The sequence below is a fragment of the Ctenopharyngodon idella genome, chromosome 18 (genome assembly GCF_019924925.1).
Source record: "Ctenopharyngodon idella isolate HZGC_01 chromosome 18, HZGC01, whole genome shotgun sequence".
In the NCBI taxonomy this organism is placed as follows: domain Eukaryota; kingdom Metazoa; phylum Chordata; class Actinopteri; order Cypriniformes; family Xenocyprididae; genus Ctenopharyngodon; species Ctenopharyngodon idella.
The window spans coordinates 30,317,857-30,345,132 of record NC_067237.1 but is presented as its reverse complement, the minus strand read 5'-3'; the positions used below and the strand labels follow the sequence as shown (position 1 = coordinate 30,345,132).

The window sequence follows — 27,276 nt, the reverse complement described above, 5'->3', positions numbered from 1 at the left end:
TACATCTATGACAAAGGGTTCTGAAAATATGGCTTCTTTTAAAAAAGTGTTCCTCTGGCTCAATTTACCCCAGGTAAGGGGTAAGTTGATCCGAGTCAGTAGGTGGGTGTAAACTGACCATCTAACTGAATCTGAATCAAACCCATGTGAAATTTTAAATATAATGTACCTATTTTAATAATCACACTTCCTTTTACAAATATTCTTTGTTAAATTATTTTACAAATATTTATTTTATTAAAGCTAACTTAAACAACACAAAACCAACCAAATAAAGTTGAAAAATTCAGTATGTTTAATTGTTTGCATTTCTGAAACACTATGTTGAACACCAAAGATGTAACCTTCCCATAAACAGACTAAACAGAGAGTTTGTTGAGTAAAATTAAATAAAAACTAAATAAGAATGAATAAATGTCACTGAAACTAATAAACATTTTAGTCAAAAGGTTCTTGACATGGTAGTTTTATTGTAAATAAGTGACTTCCACTCCTCCCATGTGCTTCTCCTTTTCACAGTCTAGCAGAAATGATGGGTGGTTCTAAAATATATGGTCACATGACAATAAAATGGTATGGTTGCCAAGATACAGGGGGTGGGTCAACTTACCCACTGGCTCATCTTACCCCACTCTCCCCCTATCCAATAAATTACAATATGAACATGAGCTACACATATTAAATAACATATTATAAAGTGCAAGTAGGCTTATGTGGCATTAAATATGTGTTTACACATGCTACATAGGAGGATCTCAGTGGGATAGCTAGGTTTAATAATGGTAGACTAATAACAGGCCTGGCTACACCATCCACTGGCTGATTTGGCTCTGAATGCAATGGGATTAGTTTAAGACGTTAAAGACTTTTAATCCTCGACACATGGGAAAAGTTCAATGCTTATTTGTGCAGTTATTTGATAGTGTGAAAATTTAAGATAGATGTTGTATGATGGAAAAAAAAAAACTTTGGATGTAAAAACACACACCTGACCCAAAAACCCACATGCGAATGTCGTCAATGTCCGTGACCCGGATGTGCTCTAGCTTGCCCGCCCCTCCCACCTGCGTGTGCGTGAGCGATGCGCCTGATTCTGCGCAAGCCATTGCATCTGACAGACGATTTTATTTTTGAAATTAGCCGTATAAACATAAACATTTTGATATGATAGCGACCAAAATGCATCACAGAATCGACGCTGCACCTTCCTGAGATCTAATCATGATAGAAGAAACGTTTCAATCGGTGCGAGGATCGGTGGAGAGACTTTAATGTCAGATTGAACCGCTAAGGTGAAACTCTGGTGAGCTGACAGGATCAAAACACTAAAATAATCTCATTTATCTGAGTAGTTTGTCTACAGATCATTATATAAACATGCTTTTTTGTCTAATATATTACTGCTGTGTTGTATTGACAATGTGAATGCAGCTACGCTTTGCTTACTGCCTGAACCATACAGAGCTATGCATATATATTTTGTTTAAGAATTATTATCGATATATGACTTTCATAAAATGTTTTTGGTGCTCTTATTTTACGTCTAATGATTTAAGGTTCATGAGACTAATCTGCTCACCGTGAGGTGAACCCAGAAATATAACCTACGTATATTTATTAGCTGTAAAATTTAATTATTTTCTTAAAATTAGGAAAAGATCATGTTTACATGGCTAATATTATTTTAATATTAAACATGTATATAATAATATATACATGAACAAGGTGCATATATATATATTTGAGAATATATCTGCATCAGTAGTCTCTGTCTCTTCTGTCTGTCCTCTAATCTGTCAAAAGCACCTGTTTTGGTCACCTGTTTCAAGTAGAGATGTATCTGGGTCACGTTGCTTAGGATCTGTTTTTTTTACTGTTTAGCCTTGATCCAGTTTATAAACAGTGTGTATGTGTGTTCAAATAACAAGACTAGAAGAATAATGCCTGGGAAGTTAAAGGCGAAGATAGTTGCAGGGCGGCACCTGCCTGTCATGGACCGTGCCAGCGATCTCACAGATGCCTTCGTGGAGGTCAGTTGATCACTAGTCTGTTAATGAAGTCACTCTGCTCTGCAAATTAGATAAAAAAAAATGCTGTCTAAGTAGCCAGCTCAAGTTTTGAAGAAGAGCCCTCTTTATATCATAGATCAGTACTTATAAAGTTTTGTTCCACAGGTGAAGTTTGGAAACACAACATTTAAAACGGATGTATACCCCAAGTCCCTGAATCCTCAGTGGAATTCTGAGTGGTTCAAATTCGAGGTAAGGTCTTTCTACTTTGTCCTGCTATAGTTTGGATTTTTATGGAGTTTATTCCCTATGTTTATCTTTGTTTTACCTTCAGGTGGATGACGAGGATTTGCAGGATGAGCCATTGCAGATAACTGTTCTTGACCATGACACATACAGCGCTAATGATGCTATTGGAAAGGTTTACATTGACATTGATCCATTACTCTGCAGTGAAGCTGCTACTGTCATCTCTGGCTGGCTCCCCATTTATGACACTATACATGGTGTGTATTCGTAAGCAAATGTAGGGGTTTTTCACACCTGGCTCATTTGGAGTGTTTGTTTTGGAAAGTGGTACATTTTCTCCCTTAGTTCAGTTCATGTAGGCATAAATGAAGACTGCAAGACTCGAATCAACACCAAAAAAAAAAAAAAATCTGTCCGAGATTGCCTGAACGAGGTGGAGTGATTTGCTTTTGGTGAGACGGCTATCCGAACCCAACGGACAATGAAACAGTCTGTATCACAATATATGATGGGTAATTATGTACGCTGAGTAAAAAGCAGCAGTGTTCGTTTAGTTAAAGGTGCAATATGTAAGAATTTTGCAGTAAAATATCCAAAAACCACAAGGCCAGTGTTATATATTTTGTTCACTTGAGTACTTACAATATCCCAAATGTTTGCAACTATTTGTAAATCGTGAGAAAATTGCAATTTTAACCAAGGCTCCGGGACGTGTGAGGAGTTGCCTATCAATTGCGTCATACCTGCGTTACCCTCAGTTTTATTTTGTAGAAACCATGGAAACACCAAAGACGCTTTAATATTTCCATGTTTTAATAGACAATGGAACAACTGTTTTGATATATTTATAGAAAGAAAACTAATTATTGTTATATAGCTCAACACGTTTAGTCTTACTGTTTAAATCTAATTTTCTTGATTTTTTTGCGAGTACCATGCTTTACCATGCCTCAGAGAAAAACACTATTTTGTTAAGTAGCTAACATAGCATAATCAGATTTACAGCTTTATTTTTAGTAACAGTAATACAGCATTTTCTCCATCATACAATACGTTTTAAAATTAATTGAATGCCATTTATCAACACAAGTCACCCAGCATTTAATATGGTATTCTAAAATCGATCTAGCTTACTGCAGTGTGCTTACATAGCATCCACCGAGTGAACGCACAGAGTAACGTTATAACATTTTCAACACACTCAAATGTATCTTATATGATAAACAGAGCTGTGTTACCTCATACTCATGACCGGAAAAGCGGAAGCGGCGCCGGCGACTGGCATAATAAAAGTTCCGCTGCTCGCAGCGTGTTGCGCAATCGCTCCAGCGGCCTCGTTCAGCTCCCACAACACTCGGTCCTGCTCTGCTTCATACTACAGTAACGTTAATAATCGCACCCATGAACATGATTTCTTCCCGAGTCCTATCCCAATTCTTTTCCACCGGCTGTGAGGTGAAGACCACATCTCCCAAGATTCCGCGCTCAAACTTGCCGTCATCAAGCTACGCCTTTGTTTTGAATAGGCCACTAGCGACCTCTAGCGGACAGAAAATCTTACATATTGCACCTTTAATGCCTCTCAGAATGAATCGTGGGTTGAAATTTGCATGCTGACCAATGAGAGGACAGATTACTCTCATGTGACTTGTATTAGCTTACAAATTTTGGTCAGTTTAGAAATGTTTCCTTGTGAAAGCCAAACCAAAAAAAAAATTTAAACATTGTACCAATTTTAATCCCTGTTTCAGAACAAAGCAAACAATCTACAGGTCTGAAAACACCCTTAGTCTGTAATATTGAAGAGTTCTGAATTGTTTTGTTGTAATGACATGCTTGTGTTCAGGTATAAGAGGGGAAATTAATGTGCTGGTGAAGGTGGATCTCTTCAATGACCTGAACCGCTTCAGACAGTCTTCATGTGGGGTTAAATTCTTCTGTAGTAAGTATCTAGATCATCTGCTTCCATTGCCTCTTGTACTTCTTTACTTTATTCCATTTGACAACCTTCTTCCTTCACTATCTACCCTGCTCCACTCACTTTTCTCTCTTTATTTTTTATCTTTCTCTGAGAATTTTCTCTCACATTCTCTTTTTTTCCAGCAACATCCATTCCCCGATGTTACCGGGCCGTTATGATTCATGGCTTTGTGGAAGAGCTTGTGGTGAATGAGGATCCAGAGTACCAGTGGATCGACCGTATCAGAACCCCTCGTGCATCAAACGAGGCCCGACAGAGACTCATCTTTCTCATGTCAGGTACTTATACTTATACATATGTAGGAGATATGCATTGTTCCATTAGGTTGCTGATAAGGGTGTAACGGTATACGCATTCATACTAAAATATGGTACTCATGTGCACTGAATGAATACAGTGCTTATTTTAACCACTGCATGTGTGGAGCTTCTCTGTGTATGCAATGAGTTTCCCCCATAGGATGGGAAAGTATCCTTTGCGAACACATCTGAAAAATAATGAAGGACACTGCTGCTAGATAAGTGCACAATCCAAGTCATCTTAAACTTGAGACTTGCTTTATATTAAGTGCTTCAAACTAAATCATAAACCAATGTGGCTTGTCCTTCTGTTACATGTCTGTGTTGTTTAATGCGTTTGAGATGCAGAACTTACATCTTACAGTTGTAAATGTTACAAATTCATGCAAATATTTCCATTTCATGTAAAGGATTATCCTGACAGCAAGCGAGTCTAAGTTTAACTTCACAGACTTCGATGAACAAGTGCCGGTCAAATAGATGGAGCTTATTAGAAATGGAGTTCAATAATTCTAACCTTATTTATATTATTTATATCCTTATTTATAATTCTGACTAGGGATGTGTTGATGATACACTTAGCTCACGAGACGAGAGGATACACAATATTGGGTTCACGAGAATTAGACAATATTTTAACACTTTTCAAATGGTTATTTCACCCAAAAGTTAAAATTCTGTCATTAATTATTCACCCTCATGTTGTTCCACACCTGTACGACCTTCGTTCATCTTCGGAACACAAATTAAAATATTTTTGATGAAATCCTAGAGGTATATGGCTCATCCATAGACAGCAATTTAACCACCACTTTCAAGTTCCAGAAAGATACTAAAGACATAGTTAAAAAAGTCGACGTGACTGCAGTGGTTCAACCTTAATGTTATGAAGCGACGAGAATACTTTTTATGCGCAAAAACAAAACAAAAATAACGACTTTATTCAACAGTATCTTCTCTTCCCTGTCATTCTCATACACTGTTTACGTTCAGCGCTTCCAGGTTTTACATCAAAACGCCGACTCATTGGCTCATGTGGTGAGTGTGTAAATGCATATATGTTTCTGTTGTAGGTGAATTGCAGAGGAAGATTGGGCTGAAGGTGCTGGAGATGGGAGGGAATGCAGTGGTTGGGTACCTGCAGTGTTTTGATCTGGAAGGGGAATCAGGCCTTGTGGTTCGTGCCATCGGGACAGCCTGCACACTTGAGAAAATCAGCACACTCCCTGCCACAGCCACACTCCCCAGCAACTCCTCTCCTTCAAAAGACATGAAAGAGTAAGTGTCACATACAAACACAAACCACCTCAAGGATAAAATGCCCCTGTTTATGCGTATGTGCATGTCAGCATTAAATCTTGCATTATTTTCTTAAAGAGATTTGGAAATTGTTGTTGTTTTGCTTTTCTTACAGCTATCTCAGTTCATCTGCAGTACATTAGATTAGATTTCTTTTAAACTAAAAATAGATCAAGAATTTAATTTTGGATTAGAAATGAAAGTGTTGTACATGAGTTATTATTTTAGAAATCAAAGTGCATCCATGCAATTTTACACCCCTTTAATAAAAATAGAGGCTGTTTGTTTTCAGTGAATTTTTACTCACTGTACACTACCATTCAAAACTTTGGGGTCTTTAAGATTATTGAAAGAAGTATGTTATGCTCACCAAAGCTGCATTTATTTGATCAAAAAATAAAACATAAATACAGTAAAAACATTAATATTGTGAAAATATTATTACAATTTAAAATGACTGTTTTCCATTTTAATATATTTTAAAATGTAATACTTTCCTGTGATGCAAAGCTGAATTTTCAGCATCATGACTCCAGTCTTCAGTGTCACATGATCCTTCAGAAATCATTCTAATATGCCGATTTTCTGCTCAAGAAAACTGTTGTGCTGCTTATTTTTTTAATGAATAGAAGGTTCAAAAGAACAGCATTTATTTGAAATAGAATTTTTGTTGATCAATATTATATATCCTTGCTGAATAAAACTATTAAAAGCACAATATGTAAGATTTTTGGATTAAAATGTCCAAAAACCACTAGAACAGTGTTATATATTTTATTGACTTGTGTGCTTACATTATCCCAAATGTTTCTAAGAATGTTTAAATCCAGTGAAATAAGCAATTTTAACCAGGACACGGACCGTGCGTCGCCTATCAATGACTTCATGCCCGCGTTACCCTCGATTTCTGGTTTTATTTTGAAGAAACCATGGAAACACCAAAGACGCTTTAATATATTATGTGTTTTATTAAACAGGTGAGCAACTGTTTGGATACATTCATCGACAGAAAACGAATCATTGTGATATAGCTCAACACAGTAAGTCTTATTGTAGGGCCCTATGATTTCCGCGATGCAGAAAACGTGGTCAGAATCACGGAATCCAGTCATAAAAACTAAATTTAGCGTATAACACGGAATGTCACGGAATTTGTCAAATTTTTGATGAATGAATTAAAAGCAGGTCAGTACACTTAAATCAAATCGCAATATAGACTAGTGTCCATAAATATTAAACCGCAAAAAGACTATTTAAATATGAATCCTGCATGCCTGTGTGCCTCTGAAATGAATGACACGGAAGCGCGGTTTCATTTACCTCACACACACGCGCACGTACACACGCACACACAGAAGCACGTGCGACGCTCGCGGTGTTTTCATCCTCAGTCGCCTCACTTTATGAGGAAATGAACGCACGAAATTCATCTCCAGAGCTGCTCTGAAAGTCACTTCATCAGCATTTAACCGCTTTGTTTGAGAAAACTATCGTCATGAACACAGAGAAACTCAAAGCTCTAGGCAACCCGTCAAAATAAAAAGTTCGATTTAACTTGACAGAAACATGTAAGTGTTGTACAGTAGAATTTAGATAAATTAATTTAATAATAAATTATTAAAACTATATTTTTAAACAATAATCTCAGTATTTCTTCCATGTTTTAATTTAACAGTAAAGCTCTGTTGTGCAGCACATTGTTTGACAAAAAAGATTAATTTCATGATTAAAAGATAAATTAAATGGTACGCGTTCATTTGATTGCTAGAAAAATTAAAATACGCCGCAGAATTTCTGAAAAAACTAAACATTTCATAAAAATACATTTTTTAATTAATAAATTTTGTTGTTTTTAAGAATTCAATTAATTAAACATGCTTTTTGATTATTAAAATGTAATAAAACCATTAAAATGGAATCCAGAAAAGTTAAAACGGAAAACAGAATTTGGTAAAAATAAAACAGAATTTGAGGGAATTTGACAGAAATCGTATATCATAGGGCCCAAAAAATTTGTATTTTTTGTTAAACTTTTAATAAATTGTTGGTAAATTGGATAAGTTTCATTATTTCAATTAATTAGACATGCTTTTTGATTACTAAAATTGAATTTAACCATTAAAATGAAGTCCAAAAAAAAAATAAAACGGAAAAAAATGGAATCCAGAAAAATTTAAACGGAAAAACGGAATTTGGGAAAAAATAAAACGGATTTCATAGGGCCCTATTACTGTTTAAATCTCGTTTCTTGATTTACCACGAATACCATGCTTTACCATGCCTAATATCGATCTAGCTTACTGCAGTGTGCAACAAGTGTCTCATAGTAGACACAGAGCAAACACACAGAATAGCATTATAACAACTTTCAACACACAAATGTATCTAATATGATAAAACTGTGTTGCGTTTACCCCACATACGCTTGGAAGAAGCGGAAGCGGTCGTCTGCGGCATAATAAAAGTTCCACTGCTCTTGAGACATGTCACGCTCATCTCTCATTAGCAATCGCTCCAGCGGCCTTTCAGCCACACCCTGCTTCATACTACAGTAATGTTAATAAATCTTTAATACATTAACTCATCCATTAAAATGATTTCTGCCCGAGCCCTGTTGGATTCATTTCCACCGGCTGTAGACGTGAAGACAACACTTCCCATGATTCCGCAAAATCAAGGCATCATCAAGCTACGCCTTTGTTTTGAATAAGCGACCTCTAGTGGTGAAAAACTACATATTGTGCCTTTAATTTCTTAAAAAAAACTGACCCCAAACCTTTGAACGTTAGTGTATTGTAATTTACATCTATTTAGCAGACATTTTTTATCCACAGCAATTTATTATTATTAAAATAATTTAATCAGATGTTCTAATGTTCCTTTGGTTTTATTAAACAGGTATTAATGCAACATGAAAAAGAAAATGCTTTACAATTGCACACTGTTTTCTGTTTATATATTTATAAATGAGTATGAGGGTGTGTGTGTGTTTGTTTTATGAGTTGCTGTTTTATAATTTCGACAAAAAGTGCATTCTCAACACACAAACACACCACAATCTTGTTCTCCCTGCATGTCCTCTATCTCCCTCTTGCTCTCGCTGTCTTTTTCTTCTGATGTTCTCCTGCATGCTGCATCTCTCCTGCACTAGCATGTGTTTGTGTCAGACGGCTTAAAGGTTAAATGCTCTACAGTTGTGCGTTTCAGAACTAGCCGTGGTTTGCATCCGGAGTGCTGCCTTGAGTCTGTTGTGTTTTGTGTTTGTGTTGTCTTTTCCCTTGCTCTCTAAGGAGCTAAGAATGTTTGAACGGCAGTGACCTGCCTAACTAGACAGCATTTTTTGTGCTGTCTAGGTAGTCAACTCACTAGGTTTTTAAGAAACAGCCAATATGGTCTTTTCTACCATTTCGTTTTTTGAAGCGGTCTGCCTTGGGTGTGTGCGTAGGGGTGGGAATCTTTTAAGCATATCACAATCCGATCCAATTCCAATTTTGGGTAATCATGATCCAATTCTAAAATGATTATTGATTGTTTTTTGTTATTATTATTATTATTATTAGAGTTTACCAACTTTGAATATCAAATATCAAATTAATTTGTATATTTTCGTTAAATTACTTAGGTAATTATAAGTACTACTTAAAATAATTAGAAATTATTAATAAATCAAAATAATTGTTAATAATTATTAAATATCTATTAAATTATCTAAATAGCTTCAAATGTATATATCTATTCTAAATATAGTATCAAAAGCAATATAAAATATTAAAAGGCAACGAAGAAACACAATACAAGCAATAAGCAAAAAGTGCTTTCAGTATCTGAGAATGTTTTAAGTATCTAAAAGTTTTTCAGACAAGGGCACTGAGGAATTGTTTTTTCCTTTTCTTTTGATTAGTATTTTAAATCCTAGACATTGGCAGGTCTAATAGGCTGCATCCACACTAATGCACAGATCCATTTTACCCTATTTTATTATTGTTTACATTAAAGGATTAGTTCACTTCAGAATTAAAATTTCCTGATAATTTACTCACCCCCATTTCATCCAAGATGTTTATGTCTTTCTTTCTTCAGTTGAAAATAAATTATGGTTTTTGAGAAAAACATCCCAGGATTTTTCTCCATATAGTGGACTTCACCAGAGTACAGCGGATTGAAGGTCCAAATTGCAGTTTCAACGCAGCTTCAAATGGCTCTACACGATCCCAGCCAAAGAATAAGGGTCTTGTCTAGCAAAACGATAAAAAAATAAAAATTATATACTTTTTAACAAATGCTCGTCTTGCACTAGCTCTGCGATGCGCCACGCATTATGTAATCATGTTGGAAAGGTCACACGTGACTAGGGATGGGTATCGTTAAGGTTTTAACGGTATTACTACTCTTACCGATACTGCTTATCAATCCGGTACTTTAACGGTATTCTTATCGGTACTTTTTGTGTGTGTATATATATATATATATATATATATATAACAAATTAAGAGCTGAATTAACATTGCTTTATATTATAGTGTGCAGGCATTTTTGGTGTTTTATATAAGATACAGTAAGAACATGAACAAAGAAACAAAGTAAAACAAACTGACAAATACAATAAAACAAAGATACAAATGAAATAAAGTGCTTTAATTTTTTCATGTGTTCAGGTAGGCCTAATATAGGCCTAGCCTATAAAAGAAATCTAAGTAACCAAATGTAAAATAAAACTGCATGGTTTTCACAGTATAAATTTATAGATTAATGCTTATTAAAGCTAACTATATTCCGGTGAAGAGCAGCGAGTGATTTTCTCTTTGCATCTTGTTGTTTGATTAACATTGATGGCACAATCGTCAGAAGGTGACTGCTGTCACTTTAAAACAATAGATATTAACACACATCGGATTTTTTCCCAGCTGTTCATGTATACTTACGATATAAACTGCGTTTAAGTAGCTAAACACTCTCCAAGCCGGTCATTCTAACATATTTTTGTGTGTATTTGATCGTTTGGACGTGCACCCAAAGCCTGAAGTGTAATTTGTTTGCCTATTTGCGATCCGTTTTGGAGTGTGGTCACACAATTCAGCCCGGGGAACAGCGTCTCTTGCGCGGATTATTGTCCTTTCAGCGTTTTAAAACGTTGATAATAATTATCAAACATTTACCGCAATTTAGCAACAGTAAAGACTGCATTTTACAACAATCACTGATTGTGCTGATTCTGACGTTAAGTTTGGGTTTAGGGAGGAACGAACGTGCACAGCTGTGAAGAGAATGAAGGTATGCTAGACGAAACGAAGATAGTTTTTAATAGTTTTACCTCAAATATCTTCTTTCTGATGATCCTTGGAAGCCAAAATCAAAATCAAAAATAACATTAGCTTAATATCACAGGCCTAAACTGTAAGCAGACGTTTAGTTGTTTAGTTCTCTCCTCCATCGTCACAATTAAACAGGGTTTAAATGTTGTGCGCGCGCTGTAGCTCCTCTGCGTGAGCGCGATCTCTCTTCTGGATTGCGATAAGCAAAAATGCATCATAGATGCAGATACAGAAACAGCTGGCTACTCTGGCGAGATAGAATTTGCAAGATAATGTCTACATAGCAATAATAAATGCACATGTATTTCTTCATAATTTCTCCAATACTGATAGCAGAACCGTTAAAGTCAGAGCTTATCGATACACCGGTCTTTCATAATTTAGCCCCGGGGCCAATTTAATACTGGGTTTCGGTACCCATCCCTACACGTGATGTAGGTGGAAGTATCGATCCAGTGTTTACAAAGCTAACGTGCAAAGACTAAGTCAAACAGCTTTTTAAAAAAAAGGTAAAACAAGGATGTCAGACGATTTTGAAGTTGGAGGAGAAAATGAGATGGAGTTTTTCGCCTTACTGCGGTACTTCTGCCTATGTCACGCGTGACCTTTCCAACGTGATTACGTAATGCGTGACGCACCACTAGTGCAAGACGAGCATTTGGGGTTAAAAAGTACATAAATTTTAATTTTTTTTAGAAAATGACTGATCGTTTTGCTAGACAAGACTCTTATTCCTCATCTGGGATCGTGTAGAGTGCTTTGAAGCTGCACTGAAACCGCAATTTGGACCTTCAACCGGTTGTACTCTGGTGAAATCCACTATATGGAGAAAAATCCTGCAGTGTTTTCCTTAAAAAACGTAATTTCTTTTCAACTGAAGAAAGAAAGACATAAACATCTTGGATGACATAAGGGTGAGTAAATTATCAGGAAATTTTAATTCTGAAGTGAACTAATCCTTTAATTTTGCCCCCTTTAGAATGAACACAAAGAAAGTGCATGTGAGCATTTGAAAGCAAACGTCTGTCAGTAGTTGAGTTTTGTTTATCTAATTTATACTGCATTCCAAATGGCATAAATGATGCCTTCGTAGAGCATTTTTATGGGAAAACACTGAAATATCCAGAGAACAGATTTTTTTTTCTCCCACCCCTATGTGTGCGCGTGCATGTTTGTGTTGTCAATGTTACATGTGTGCGTCCCCGTTCTCTGTGATTGTACAGTACACAGTGGTGCGTGTGTGTTTAATGTATGAAATATGCGTGAATGTGTGTGTAGCTCTCCGCAGGCTGCTCCTTCCACTCTCGGATGTCGTTCCACACACAGCAGTCCAGTTCACAGTGCGAGCAGTCGTCTTTCTCAGGGCTTCTCCGTTTCTGTGCCAACACTGCTGTTCGCCGGTATGAAACCCAGACACAGGAGCTCAGAAGCCCCCAGAGCCAGGCAGTGTAGGCAGGTACCCCACGACCCCCATGACCCTGTCACGACCCCGCCACGGACCTCTCACCACCCCTTGTTCTTCATTGGCAGACAGCTACGACATCACCAGACCCCCTCCCTTCAGCTGCCAAAGCAACCTCGTTTACAGATTTAAAACGCCTCTGACTAATCAGTGAGCTGCATTCAGCTGTCACTTATGGAGTATATCCAATCAGAGGTGTGGGTTTAGCTTCTGTGTTTTTAAGTTGTGCGTGTGTACCTTTATTCTCAGGCAGGGTTGTTGAATTTTACATTTTGGCCTTGTAAAGGCAGTAGTCGACCCTTGTTATCAAAGCGTTGTGCTTTGGTTGGCTGAAACACGCTTCTTGTTCATCTCATTTGCGTTCTGCCTCTGTTTCAGTTTTCACAGTGTTGGATTTTTCTCCATTTATTTTTGCTATCCATGCCCACAACATCACGTGCTTTCCTGTCTCTTCTTGACATCCTCACGCACTCTACCCTTTCAGCAGCAAGCAGTCAACACTTTTCCTCCTTTATTTCTCTACCTCTAATCCTTCTTCACACAAACACACACACATGCACATGCTCAAGCACACGCACATGGGCACAGTCCTCATGTATGACCCTGTGAGTCCGTGTGTGTTGATGGTGTGTGTTACTCCTTGCTCTGACAGGCCAGGTTTTGGGGAGGAGGCCCCAGGCGTCCCGTTGTCCTCGGGACCCCCCACCCCTCTGAGAGCACAAACCTTCTCCTCCTTCTCCCCCTCCAAGTCCTACAGTCGCCAGTCCTCCTCCTCTGACACCGAGCTCAGCCTAACCCCCAAAACCGGTAAGATACCCGTCCCCCACCTGACCTCAGGCACTCTGCCAGACACTCTCTCTCTCTTTCCACGGGGTCTTGATTTTAATCAATATCAGTGCGCTGACCCCAGTATCAAGGCTTCAAGGCAGAGGGTGTAGGGCACAGTGTCTTTGTTTATTTTGGTCTAGTTTTGTGTTTATTCAATGTTTTTTGTCTTGTCCCTCCATTATTTTTTTTATCTGCATGTGTGATATGTTTATTTTTATTTGATTCAAGGCTGTGATCTCGGATTTTGTGCATTTGGAATTTTAAGAAATTATAATTTGGTCTACTTTATTCTTTTATTATCTTTCCAGGGATGCAAACTACTCACCTTTATGCTAAATCCTCGGTTTGTTATACAAAATAGGTCACTTATTATTTGTTTCATGCTGAACCATGGAGCTTATATTTTTACAGTAAGGTTACATTTTTAAAGAGATAGGTCACCCAAAAATGAACATTCTGTCATTATTTACTCACCCTCATGTCGTTCCAAACCTGTATGACTTTCATTCCTCTGTATAACACAAAAAATATATTTTGAGAACATTTTTTGTCCATACTATGGAAGTCATTGGGGTCCAATGTTGTTTGGTTCCCAACATTCTCCATAATATCTTCTTTTGTGTTCCGCAGAAGAAAGTAAGTCAGTTGACAATGACATGAAGGTGAGTAAATGAAGACTTTTAAGAGAATTTTAACCCTCTGGAGTCTGAGGCTGATTTGGGGGCCTGGAGTAGTTTTAACATGCCCTGACATTTGTGCTTTTTTCAGTTGTTTATAAAGATATTAATGACAAAAGTCTCATTACACTGTATTCAGCACAAACTGGGCTACAATAATATGTGAGCAACAAGTATGTACATGTTTGTATTTTTGAGAGTATTACCTATATGCGTGGTTTTTGAAAAAACAATAAGTAAAAAAAAATAAGTCACTAAAATAAGGCCTCAAAATGCATACTAAATGTTTTTTCATAAGACTTTTGGGAACTGTATATTTTAGTCTACAGTTTTTGCTTCAAAGTGATGTTAAAATCATTCTGCCTACTCGGACACAAAAAACATTGATTTTAAATTTCTAAGACACATTTTGTTTAGGAAGCCCGTATGCGAAGAGGTGTGAATCTTCATGAATAATGCTGTGATTCACACCTGAGGAGATTAAGACCCTGCCCCAATGAGCCGCATAATGAGCCATTAGGTCAGGAATGTGACTGAGTCAACTAAGATTGCAGTGACAAAAGACATATATCATTTTTTAAAAGTTTATTTAGAATATAGTTAACTATATAAATGAGAGTCAAAGACACATTTTGAGTACACAGTTATACCTGGAAATAAATCCTGTTCAAAGATACATGTGAACATCACATACCTGGCATTTGGTGTTTCTGCAATGGAGGGGAAAAAAAGTCTTTCCTGCTTCCAGTCAGTGATCTCAGTATCATATGCATGCAGTCCAATGTGGGCCAATATCTGGTCACTATGATGCTCAAATCTGTGAGATAAAAGGAAAAAAAAAAACCTCTGTGAGCATGCTGATAACAGGATCTTATCAGCTATTGTATTATGTCCACTCTTAACACAAAACATGATTTTTGTGATCTTATGCATGCACGTATTATTGCACATCATGTGAAGAAAATTTTGTATAGGCCTATTATATTTTAAATTACAGTACCAGTCAAAAGATTGGACGCATTACTATTTATAATATTTTTGAAAGAAGTCTCATGCTCATCAAGCATGCTTATTTGATCAAAAATACAGAAAAAAAACAGCAATACTGTGAAATATTACTACAATTTAAAATAATGGTTTTCTATTTTAATATACTTAAAAAAAAAAATCTATTTCTGTGATGCAAAGCGTCTAAACATTCATATTACCTCTATGGCATTTTATATATTATATTTGTTATAGAGCCTAAATGTTAATGTGCAGTTTAATAAATTGCTAACACATTTTATTTCAGTGTTTATTACGTATTTCTGTCGATTTCACTCATCTCAGTATAGCAATATAGTTTGGGAATAACCATGGCAATTTACTAATGTAAGTCGATCTGCCCCATTAATTCGCACTGAGACACACAAAACTTGCAGGATTCATATTTAAACAGTTTTTTTTGTGGTTTAATATTCATAGACACTATATCGCAATTAGAATAAAGAACTAAAGAATAATAAAAACTTACCTTTCACAATCATCGGCTCGATAGTTGATCCTCGAAATGAAAGTGAAACCAGCTCTTCCTCTGAGGTAAATCCTTTTAGAATTATTCTTCACCGCATCTCTTTTCATCTCAAAATGATGAAAAGTAGCCTACATGAAACTGACCAAGCTTGATGCGTTTTTCTGAGCTGATGCGGGCGTTCACTCTGTTGAATGAATCACCTCAGAATTTGCGTCTGTATAGCGCCCGCGCTCCGTGGGCGTCGCCGCATTAGCGGATAATGAGCTGACTCGCAAACGTCTGACAACCTTCTCTTTTCGTACAGATTACATAAACAGAGAATATTTGTTTTCAATTTGACTTACATGATTTAAAACCTGACATTTCAACATTTCTTTAGACATATGTCTCATTTTTTTGTGATTAGTATTCACTAAGTTACAGCTCATTTTCTGAGGACTATCAGAGGGAGACGACAGATCACGCATCATGTTAGTTTTCTTTATTTTGCAAAAAGCACAACATTTTGTTTTAACTCTTGAGTGTACACAAATAAAAGAAGAAATTCTGTAGTTTCAGTTGATATATTACTTCTGTTTCTATGACAAAAATATTTTAAGTTGATTTTGCTGCTATGTGGAAAAAAATCCAGCAAAACGCACCATGCGTTTCCCGACTCCAGAGTGTTAACTTTTGGATGGATTATCCCTTTAACATGAAGCCTCTGAAGAGGTATTTTGTAAAGTTAGATATAAGTTTGATATTTAACTGGACTTGTATAAAAGTGCTAGTTTTTGCTTTTGATTGGGTGATCATGTGCTTGACTACAGCATTGCTAGCACAGATAGTCTGCGTAAATGTGCTGAGTGTTTTTCCAAATGTTTCACAACTTAAGACACTCTTTGAAAAGCAAAAGATAAGGTGCAGCTTTTCCTTGTAGACACCCTAAATTACAAAACATGATGATTTAAATTCTTTTAGCACTATTTTTTAATTTTTTTTATTGTGATAATGACTATAAAGTTTTCCAAACTTTTCTCCTTTCCTCTTAAATCACTTTAATCATCCTGTGACAGAGTAAAGCCTTGGACACACTAGACAATTTTCAAATCTTAACTGATTTTAAAACTGTGGGAGACCAAAAACATAATGACAGTTTCAGACAATTTTTAACATTATAATGCTCTGAATGCACACTCTAGATAATTCGACTGGACTGCAAGACCACACACCTGTTGATTGCAGAAACGATTTCACAGTGAGACGAGATCTCACAGAGACTCGCGAGATCAAATGTGACTTGAGAAGAAAAACAAATGGAGGACAGTTGACATTGTCAGCAGGCTGTCCTGCCACGCTTTCTGCTTTCCAGTGGAAAAACAAAGTCGAAAAAAAAAGAGCATGGGTGATCTTCTTTCTCAATACTCCTCTTTCGTGGTATGTTTGTGGCTGCAAGTTTCAGCTAAAGAAGCATGCAACATCCGGTAGGTGACGCTTGTTCACTCTTATTGGCAATCGTGGGTATTACGTCAGAGGCAGCCCGATCGAGAGTCATTTACGATTTGAGATTGGGGATGCTCTGTCTCAATCAGGATCAGTTAAATAATCATAATGACACCACACAATGGAGAAAGAAAATTGTTTGCGACAAGCCTCGAAACACGCCCCCAAATATTTACCTAAACTGTACAATTATGTTTTCTACATTTTTAAATAAAATGGTTTGAAAAGGTTTGATAATCCCACTTTAGAGGTATTATTCACCCAAATATGAAAATGTTATTTTTTCACCCTATTGTCGTTCTGTTTCCATACAACATTAGTTTATAGTGACCAGGTCTGTCAAGCTAAAAAAAAAAATCAGTGTTAAAAAAACATAAAAGCATAATTTTTGTAGTCCATATGACTAATCAGAGTCTTTTCAAGTGATAAGAGAGCTTTGTATGAGGAGCAAACCAAATTATGATAATTAGTTAAAGTCGAAGTCAAGTCAAAGTTCTGAAATGGACTATAAAAGTCATTCTGACAGAAGTTTCAAGTTTTTGGATGAACTGTATACAGTGCATACCTTAAAAAATAACCTGCTGGAAATAAAGCCCTTGGAAACTTGTGACTGTCTGAACTTTTTATTACCTCTCATCAGTTTGCATCCCTGTCTTTCTGGGTTCCTCTTTCTGTTTACATTTTAGTCACCCACCCCTCTTTCTTTTTTTCTTATGTGAATGTCTTCATACCTTTCCTCCCCAAACTCTCCTTCTTTCTCATTCTTTCTCTGTCAGCGAGGATATTTCTGTGTCCCAGTTCTCCCGCCCTTGAATCTGAATCATCTCCCCTCCCCTCTGCCCATCTGCCCCGTCACTTTCGGCCAGGGATGGCCTCCAGGAGTACAACTCCTCCCCCTCTCCATGTCAGCCAATCAGACACAGCCATGCTTCGAAAGAGCGTGTCTTTCAGTGAGGAACTGCTGCTGGCGGCCTCTGGTAGGACACACCCACTGCTGTCCCAATGACCTTTGACCCTTGGTGCAGTGATTGCATCCAGTGTGACCACACCCCAACCCCTGTGCTGCCCTCTGGCAGAATATCACGCCCGTCTCTGCATAAATTGTACTAACAAATGGATTTTTCCTCATTTGCCCACATACGTATTTCGGCAAATGCACTGTGCTTACAATAGAGCAGTGTGGTTTAATGTCTTTTGAGCACTCTGATTTAACAAAACCCCACTTGCATGTTTTTTCAGCCTTACTGCAAGTTCGATTTCTCCACCAATGGAAGAGCAAACAAGAAAAGCAAACCAGCTTCCCTCAGTCATCTCTTATTTGCTGATTCCATAAAATCTCATTTTCTAGTGCCTGGGCTCTGAGCTTATGTGTCTGTTAATTGTTTTAATCTGTCCAGATATGTTGACCAGATGAAGTTGAATGTTATTGTGATGAATGTTATTTCTTAAATGTTCCTAAATGAGTCTCTGGATGTTTTTTATGGGTTCATATTTGTATTACTTTAAGTGTTTATCCAACTAATGTAATTATTACATTTTTAGAATATAAAGTTTGCCTTGTGTTTTCAAAATAGAAGTAAATCTATCAAATTTAAGATGAAGTTACACTGTCTTTATATTAGACCACTTCTCTACCTAATAGAGTGTAGAAAGTCACTTACTGGCTATGAAGGCTATGTGCACCAAATGACGTTCAAAAGTTTAGGGCAAGATTTGTTTTTTTGTTTTTTTGAAGGAAATTAATACTTTTATGGAGCAAGGATGCATTACATTTATCTAAAGTGACAGTAAAGACATTTACAATGTCACAAAAAATTTCTATTTCAAATAAATGTTGTTCTTTTGAACTTTCTATTCATCAAAGAATCCTGGCAAAAATTTTTATAATTTTCCACAAAAATATTAAGCAGCCAACTGTTTCCAACTTTGATAATTATAAGAAATGTTTCTTGAGCACCAAATGATTTCTGAAGGATCATGTGACACTGAAGACTGGAGTAATGATGCTGAAAATTCAGCTTTACATCACAGGAATAAATTACATTTTAAAATATATTACAATAGAAAACAGTACTTTTCATCATATTACTGTTTTACTGTATTTTTGATCCAATTAATGCAGCCTTTGTGAGCATAAAAGATTTCTTGCAAAAAGCTTATAGACCCCAAACTTTTGAATTGTAGTGTATATTAATCGTTTTTGCATTATTTATTTAGGTATTCTGATATTCCTCTATGTATGTTCTTTACTTACTTTGACAACAGCCCACAAAAGCAAAAAATAACTAAATGTAGACCATGAGGCTCTTCTCTATATCAGTTTCCTTTTCGCTTAAAATATCTTTACGGATCTTATGTTTACAGATCTTTACAATGATCTGTATCATATAGCGGCCGGAAGTACTTTAGTTTAAAAATATGCAGATATATTCAGAATAATATTACTAGAAACCAAAATATATATAAAACCATGCAATTTTAATTAATATAAGATTATTCCTCTGCATGTAAACACAGGCATAGGCACACAGAAGAGGTGAATGTATGTGAGTGCACGAGTTATTGTAACATTGTTTATTTGGTTATTTAGAAGCGAAATATCGTTTGTCATCTTTCATTTCCCCTGAATTTCTCTCTCTTCACCACCAACAGGAATGGGAAGTGGCGGCAGTGCAGGGAAGGAGGCGGGGCCTCTTAAAGCTCTTCTGAGGCAACAGACCCAATCAGCACTGGAGCAGAGAGTAAGACAAAGACAGTATATTCACATGTGTTTATATATTCACTATCAAGTTTATGCACAAAAGACTGGTGATTATGAGAATTATGTTTCCCCACTCTATCGCTCTCTCACTGGACTTCAGGGGGTTTCATCATCCTCTGAAGCATTTGTTAGGACAGGGGTATGTCTGGAAAGGGCATGCCGAATGTTTTCTGGTTGTAGAATCTTTCATTTATCTTGTTTCCCAAACTCCTCCCTGTTTGAGAACTTTGAACTGGAAGACCTGCATCTCTTCTACTGTCTTATTGACTTCATTATCAAACCAATGACACATCAGTACTGTGACTATTGGTTTGGGCGTCATGTGGTTATGCACTCATTTACATGGAGAATGTTCTAGAACCTTTGACAGGTGCTAGGAAGCTCTCATGTTTACCTGTATGTCACAGTTTTGCTGTGATCTTTGTCTGATTTTGTCCAGGCGTGAAATGTCTTGTGAAATAATGAAATTATGATTCATGTAAGTGAATAGCCAGAGTTCTTATAGCCTGTGTCTTCACACTCATGGATGAGAAGAAAATCAGGTGCTGGTAACAATTTTGTTCAGGCTTTTAATCAGGACTTCTTTAATATTCATTATATATTTGAGTGGTATGTTAAGTAAATATAAGGGCCTCCATATGCATTTATGAGCATCTAAACCGAGGACCACTTTTTAAACCACTTACATCTACTGAAAGTCCTGATGTATTGCATTATGCAGAGTTGTTACCCAGTAAAAGAGCCTAAAGTGTCTGAATCTCTGCATGAATCTTGTTGCAATTGCTAAATATTGACAATGTAATCGCACGACCCAACAGGTTTCCATTTCTGCGCCATAAAATCTTCAGTTATGTGTTAAGATTTCAGTATAGAAGTTCACCTGTCTTCATGACATTTACTAGAATGCCAGTGGGTCACCTTTGTCTGTTCTGTATGACCCCTCCATCACCATTCTGTGTGTTTCAGGAATACCCTTTCTTCACGTTGACCTCCTTCCCTCCTGGATTTCTCCTTCACTTGGGGGGTGTGGTCAGTGCACGCTCAGTAAAGCTTCTGGATCGAATCCACAACCCAGGTAAGATGGCTTGTATTACACAAGCACAAATATAAACAAATACCTGCAACACACTACATATATGATATATTAACATAATTTCAAACAACAAAACTTTGCTGTAGTAAGGACTAGGGCTGGGTTGAGAATATTGATTTCTCGATTTTAATCGGTTGACTAATATTGATGCTTCAATCCCCAAGAATCAATCTTTTTAGTCTATGCTGTTTTCAGTTGATGCGTGAACAAATCTTTACTGAACATTATTTGTAGCGCACCTTCCATCAAATAAATCGCTTTGTTTTGTTACTTTTGATATTAAAAAAAAGTCACAGCTTTCAATTTCTGTCAATTTAATTATGAAATTCAAACAATAAAAACCGCTTTGGTGGTCTTTAATGTAGCGTGACAGATTGCCATAGCCACCTCAGTTCAAGCGAAGTTACAACAGCCATCATTTAAATGTTTATTTTTCAAAAAACGACTTGAAGTAGAAACAGTTATTTAATTAAAAAGTTATTATTATAAAAAGTGCAAGTTAAATGTTTGTATGGAACCCAGTTATTAATTTTAACCTTTAATATTATTGTGCCAACTGACAGGGTTCCCTGTATAGTTTACAGCATTAGTTGAGAGAGATTTTTCCTTGAGAAAAATGTACATATACTGTACCTGATATATATACACAGTTGAATTGATATAAAATGAATTGATATAAAATTAAATCGAATTGAGATCAGAATTGAATCACAAGCTTGTGAATCGAAATTGAATTGTGAAATTTATGTCAGTACCCAGCCCTAGTAAGAACTCAGACCAATCAGCAGGTGTGTTCGTGCGGCAGTTTGGAACTGTGCATGTTGTGTGCGAGATTTCGTTGTATTTACAATTTCAGTTCCTTGTACAGTATATGTTCTGCATCTCCCCATGCATATGCCCCATTCCTTGGCATTAACGTTTGTCCTCTCCAGCAGGGCCTGAATTTCGTTTTGGAAAGTGTGGGTAATTCCCTCCTTAGGTGACTCTTATGGGGTTGGGGGCGGGGGTGTTTTTTAGAAAATGTTTTTTTTTTTATTACAGTTATTTCACCTAAATTCTAAATGTTCTAAATGCTCACTCTATGCATTTGTGTTTTTACAGTAGGGTAATTTTTTCACGCAGTAGCTTACACACAGCACAAGTAAGCTTAATTTCAAAATTAATTTTTACAAACAGTCAGTAATATAAGATCAAATAAATTACAAGCAGTAGCACAAATAAATACAATAGAATAAAGATAAAAATCAAAGTTTTTTAGCTTTTTAACAGTAGTATTCAGGTACAGAAATACTACAGAAATTGAATAAAGTAGTCAAATGTAAAATAACACTGGATAGTCTTCACTGTAAAAATTAAATACAGATTAATCCTTAAAATAAAAGTTACAAACATTATTCATTCAAGAGCAGTGAGTGATTTTTCTCTTTGTCTTTTGTTGTTTGATTAACATTAATGACACATACAGCAGCAGGTTTATTAACTTAAAGTGCCTTATTATCCAAGGCACTGTTGCACGTTTTCTTTCTCAACTTTTTACGTTCACTTAAGACATACAGTTGTGGTCAGAATTATTGGCACCCTTGATAAATATGATTAAAGATGACTGTAAAATAAATCTTCATTGTTTATCCTTTTGATCTTTAATTCATAAAATTAGCAAAAATCTAACCTTTCATTGAAGGAAAAGAATTGAAAGTGGGTGGGAAAATCACATTATGATATAAATGTTTTTCTCCAAAACACGTTGGCCACAATAATTGGCACCCCTAGAATTTTTTATGAGTAAAATATCTCTGAAGTATATTCCCATTCATAATTACATTTTTTTTTTAGCACACCGGGGTGATCATGAACATGAAATTGTCCAGCCATGACTTCCTGTTCCACAGGAGTATAAACATGAGGAAACACAAAAACCAAATTCCCTTAATCATTCATCACAATGAGTAAAACCAAAGAATATAGTTCTGATGTGCAGCAAAAGATTGTTGAGCTTCACACAATAGAAAGTGGCTGTAAGAAAATAGCTAAAGCATTGCAAATCCCAATTTCCACTATCAGGGCAATAATTAAGAAGTTCCAATCAACTAAAGATGTTACAAATCTACCTGGAAGAGGACGTGTGTCTAAATCATCCTAATGCGCAGTGAGGAGGAAAGTTTGAGTGGCCAAAGACTCTCCAAGGATCACAGCTGGAGAACTGCAGAGATTAGTTGAGTCTTGAGTCTCAGAAAGTCAAAAAAAAAATTATCAAACAGCACCTACATCCCCACAAGTTGTTCGGGAGGGTTTCAAGAAAAATTCTCTGCTCTCATCCAGAAACAATCTCCAGCATATTCAGTTGTCAGACAAGACTGGAACTTCAAACGGGACCGGCTTCTATGGTCAGATGAAACAAAAAAAAAAAGAGCTTTTTGGCAGCAAACCCACCAGATGGGTTTGGTGCACACATGGATAAAAAATACCCCATGCCCACGGTTAAATATACTGCTGGATCTTTAATGTTGTGGGCCTATTTTTCTGCTGGAGGTCCTGGACATCTTGTTCAGATACATGGTATCATGGATTCTATCAAATACCAACCGATAAAAAAAATCAAAACCTGACTGCTTCTGCTGGAAATCCAATAATGGGCCGTGGTTGGATCTTCCATCAGGACAATGATCCAAAACAAACATCAGATTTATTTTTACAGTCATCTTTGATCATATTTACCAAGGGTGCCAATAATTCTGACCACCACTGTAATTTACCGACTTTGTTTACCGGGATACTTGCCAAGACAGGCATTTTAATATAATTTTTGTGTGTATTTAGCCGTTTAAGCAGAAAGGTACTAATATGTATTTTTAAAGTACTAATATGTACCTTTAAGGTACTAATATGTACAATTTAGGGGTAAGTAAGGTACAAAGATGTACCTTTTCACTTTTGTACCTTCGGGTACTGCCCCAGTGACAGCGGCGTACCTTTATTTTCTGACCGTGAGTGCAATAAGCCGTGAAAAAGAACCCTGTACTAGAGGTCTTCTCGGGTCTGTACCCAAATCTGTACCCAACCTGATCGACCCGAATCACTTCTTACCGAACCCAACATGCATAAATAATTATGCAGCATGTAGCCTATTTTCGAACTCGACTGGACCCGAACGTAAACGGCTTTGACGTGTGCACAGCCTGCAGCCCTGCAGTTAGTCAGGAATAATCTCATAATGTTATTTACCTGACCATAAGATGATTAAAGTTTATTTTAATCCATGCTGATGGTGTTCGTTGAAACGGTAGGCAAAAATGTGGAGCAACTGAGTGTAAATGCGGAAGCAACCGTGCGTATAATCCAATGCATGTACAATCGTGGATTCAGAGAGAACTTAAAAAGTGTGATAACTTTGTCATAGAATTGTTTTAAATAATAACATTTTATTAAATGGCGACATAGTTTAAAAGAATTCGGGTCTTCTCGAGTCCATTCGGAAAAAAATTATTTTAAATTACCCAAGACCACTGAACCCGACCCGTGTCCGAGGCACTTGTCGAAGTTTTGGACTCGAACCTGCTCGGGTCTCTGGTCAGACCTCAGGTTTTCGGATCCAAGTGGACCCGTGAAGACCTCTACCCCGTACTCGCAAGCTGTTTGCGAGGTGATTTTATGTGGGCGCACTTTGGATGTGACTCTCTCAGAGAGCGCGCAAGTACTGAAAAGTTTAAAATCCCTTTAATGTTAAAATTGGCAAGATATGATGTGGGCAAGTAACAATTCCGTCAATTGTCACGCTAGCAAAAGTCTTGTATCGCATCGTGCAGCTTACTTGTAGTGCAGACACGATGTGCTGATGGGAAGCCACTTGCGCATCATAATAAGATACATGGAGAGAGAGAAGATGCGGAACTGCTCAATCACTCACACTGTTTATAAATTAATGATTTGGTCTGATATTCAGTGTGGATTAATTTACTCATCTAACCTACATGCTATAGTGAATAAATGTTTGCTGAAATTTGCTGCATTATAAGAGTGAAACCTGAGTAAAACTATGCGCAATACCCGCGATTCCCCGCTGAAATTCAGGCCCTGGCCAGCATATGATGCTCTATTAATCTTCTTTGCTTATAGAAGATTTTGAGACATCCATCTCCCCTGAACATTATTTTTGCCTACTGCATTTTTTCCACTATTAGCACATGCACAAAAAAAAGTACTTTTTTGTAAACCTGCATATATACCCTTTCTAATCTGTATTAACATTGCATTATAGGGGATGTAAATATTGGCATTGATGCAATTTAAAATTTCAAATATTGTTTTGTATAGGATTTTAATTTAGATCTCTGATGGAAGGTTCAGGCAATCTTCTTTGCATTCTCATGGAGACTTTAATCACAGCTGTAGAAAGCGCAAATGCTATGTGAATTTACAATTGTTTTAATTTGTACCACCATGTCTTTCCATAGACTACAGAGAGTTTGTAGTGCAGTTTTGCTCACTCGATTTCTCCAGTGCATCCTTTGTGAAAATGCATCAAGCTAAAAATGCATATTATTAAATGTAAATATTCAATAGTAATTATACACACACACACACACACACACATATATATAAAATATATATACAAAATATATATACAAACCCGATTCCAAAAAAGTTGGGACACTGTACAAATTGTGAATAAAAAAGGAATGCAATGATGTGGAAGTTTCAAATTTCAATATTTTATTCAGAATACAACATAGATGACATATCAAATGTTTAAACTGAGAAAATTTATCATTTTAAGGGAAAAATGAGTTGATTTTAAATTTCATGGCATCAGCACATCTCAAAAAAGTTGGGACAAGGCCATGTTTACCACTGTGTGGCATCCCCTCTTCTTTTTATAACAGTCTGCAAACGTCTGGGGACTGAGGAGACAAGTTGCTCAAGTTTAGGAATAGGAATGTTGTCCCATTCTTGTCTAATACAGGCTTCTAGTTGCTCAACTGTCTTAGGTCTTCTTCGTCGCATCTTCCTCTTTATGATGCGCCAAATGTTTTCTATGGGTGAAAGATCTGGACTGCAGGCTGGCCATTTCAGTACCCGGATCCTTCTTCTACGCAGCCATGATGTTGTAATTGATGCAGTATGTGGTCTGGCATTGTCATGTTGGAAAATGCAAGGTCTTCCCTGAAAGAGACGACGTCTGGATGGGATGTTCTAGAACTCGGATATACCTTTCAGCATTGATGGTGCCTTTCCAGATGTGTAAGCTGCCCATGCCATACGCACTCATGCAACCCCATACCATCAGAGATGCAGGTTTCTGAACTGAGCGCTGATAACAACTTGGGTTGTCTTTGTCCTCTTTAGTCCGGATGACATGGCGTCCCAGTTTTCCAAAAAGAACTTCAAATTTTGATTCGTCTGACCACAGAACAGTTTTCCACTTTGCCACAGTCCATTTTAAATGAGCCTTGGCCCAGAGAAAACACCTGCGCTTCTGGATCATGTTTAGATATGGCTTCTTTTTTGACCTATAGAGTTTTAGTGATGCAGTGCCGTCTAAGGGCCCAAAGATCACGGGCATCCAGTATGGATTTCCGGCCTTGACCCTTACGCTCAGAGATCCAGATTCTCTGAATCTTTGGATGATATTATGCACTGTAGATGATGATAACTTCAAACTCTTTGCAATTTTTCTCTGAGAAACTCCTTTCTGATATTGCTCCACTATTTTTCGCCGCAGCATTGGGGGAATTGGTGATCCTCTGCCCATCTTGACTTCTGAGAGACACTGCCACTCTGAGAGGCTCTTTTTATACCCAATCATGTTGCCAATTGACCTAATAAGTTGCAAATTGGTCCTCCAGCTGTTCCTTATATGTACATTTAACTTTTCAGTCCTCTTATTGCTACCTGTCCCAACTTTTTTGGAATGTGTAGCTCTCATGAAATCCAAAATGAGCCAATATTTGGCATGACATTTCAAAATGTCTCACTTTCAACATTTGATATGTTATCTATATTCTATTGTGAATAAAATATAAGTTTATGAGATTTGTAAATTATTGCATTCCTTTTTTATTCACAATTTGTAGTGTCTCAACTTTTTTGGAATTGGGTTTGTGTGTGTGTGTGTGTATATATATATATATATATATATATATATATATATACATACCAGATTCAGATCCTCAATCTACATATTTTTTTAAATAATTATGAATCAGACCAAAATAATAATATTTAATTCATGCTGCATTGCATAAAAGAACTTCTTGTCAGGGCTAATTTTTACATCCCTGTTGCATGATTCTTATTATGTCTCTCTCTTT

General features: G+C 36.7%; 1 protein-coding gene across 14 annotated transcripts in view; it reads left to right on the top strand.

Moving 5' to 3' along the window:
* Window positions 1-1,023: 1,023 nt before the first annotated feature.
* The window catches only part of c2cd5 (C2 calcium dependent domain containing 5), a 51,112-nt gene continuing 24,859 nt past the window's right edge, over window positions 1,024-27,276 (top strand). For 4 of the 14 annotated variants that reach the window (XM_051870098.1, XM_051870099.1, XM_051870097.1 and 1 more), the window contains exons 1-12: window positions 1,024-1,303; window positions 1,929-2,030; window positions 2,175-2,261; window positions 2,344-2,515; window positions 4,105-4,200; window positions 4,362-4,517; window positions 5,612-5,816; window positions 12,428-12,601; window positions 13,264-13,418; window positions 17,891-18,091; window positions 19,767-19,855; window positions 20,842-20,950. In XM_051870098.1, coding sequence (XP_051726058.1) covers window positions 1,941-2,030; window positions 2,175-2,261; window positions 2,344-2,515; window positions 4,105-4,200; window positions 4,362-4,517; window positions 5,612-5,816; window positions 12,428-12,601; window positions 13,264-13,418; window positions 17,891-18,091; window positions 19,767-19,855; window positions 20,842-20,950 — 1,534 coding nt within the window. In that variant the 5' untranslated portion in view covers window positions 1,024-1,303; window positions 1,929-1,940. Of the gene's footprint in view, window positions 1,304-1,881; window positions 2,031-2,174; window positions 2,262-2,343; window positions 2,516-4,104; window positions 4,201-4,361; window positions 4,518-5,611; window positions 5,817-12,427; window positions 12,602-13,263; window positions 13,419-17,890; window positions 18,092-19,766; window positions 19,856-20,841; window positions 20,951-27,276 lie in introns of all 14 variants that reach the window. The other 10 variants (XM_051870107.1, XM_051870106.1, XM_051870104.1 and 7 more) reach the window with 5 other exon arrangements.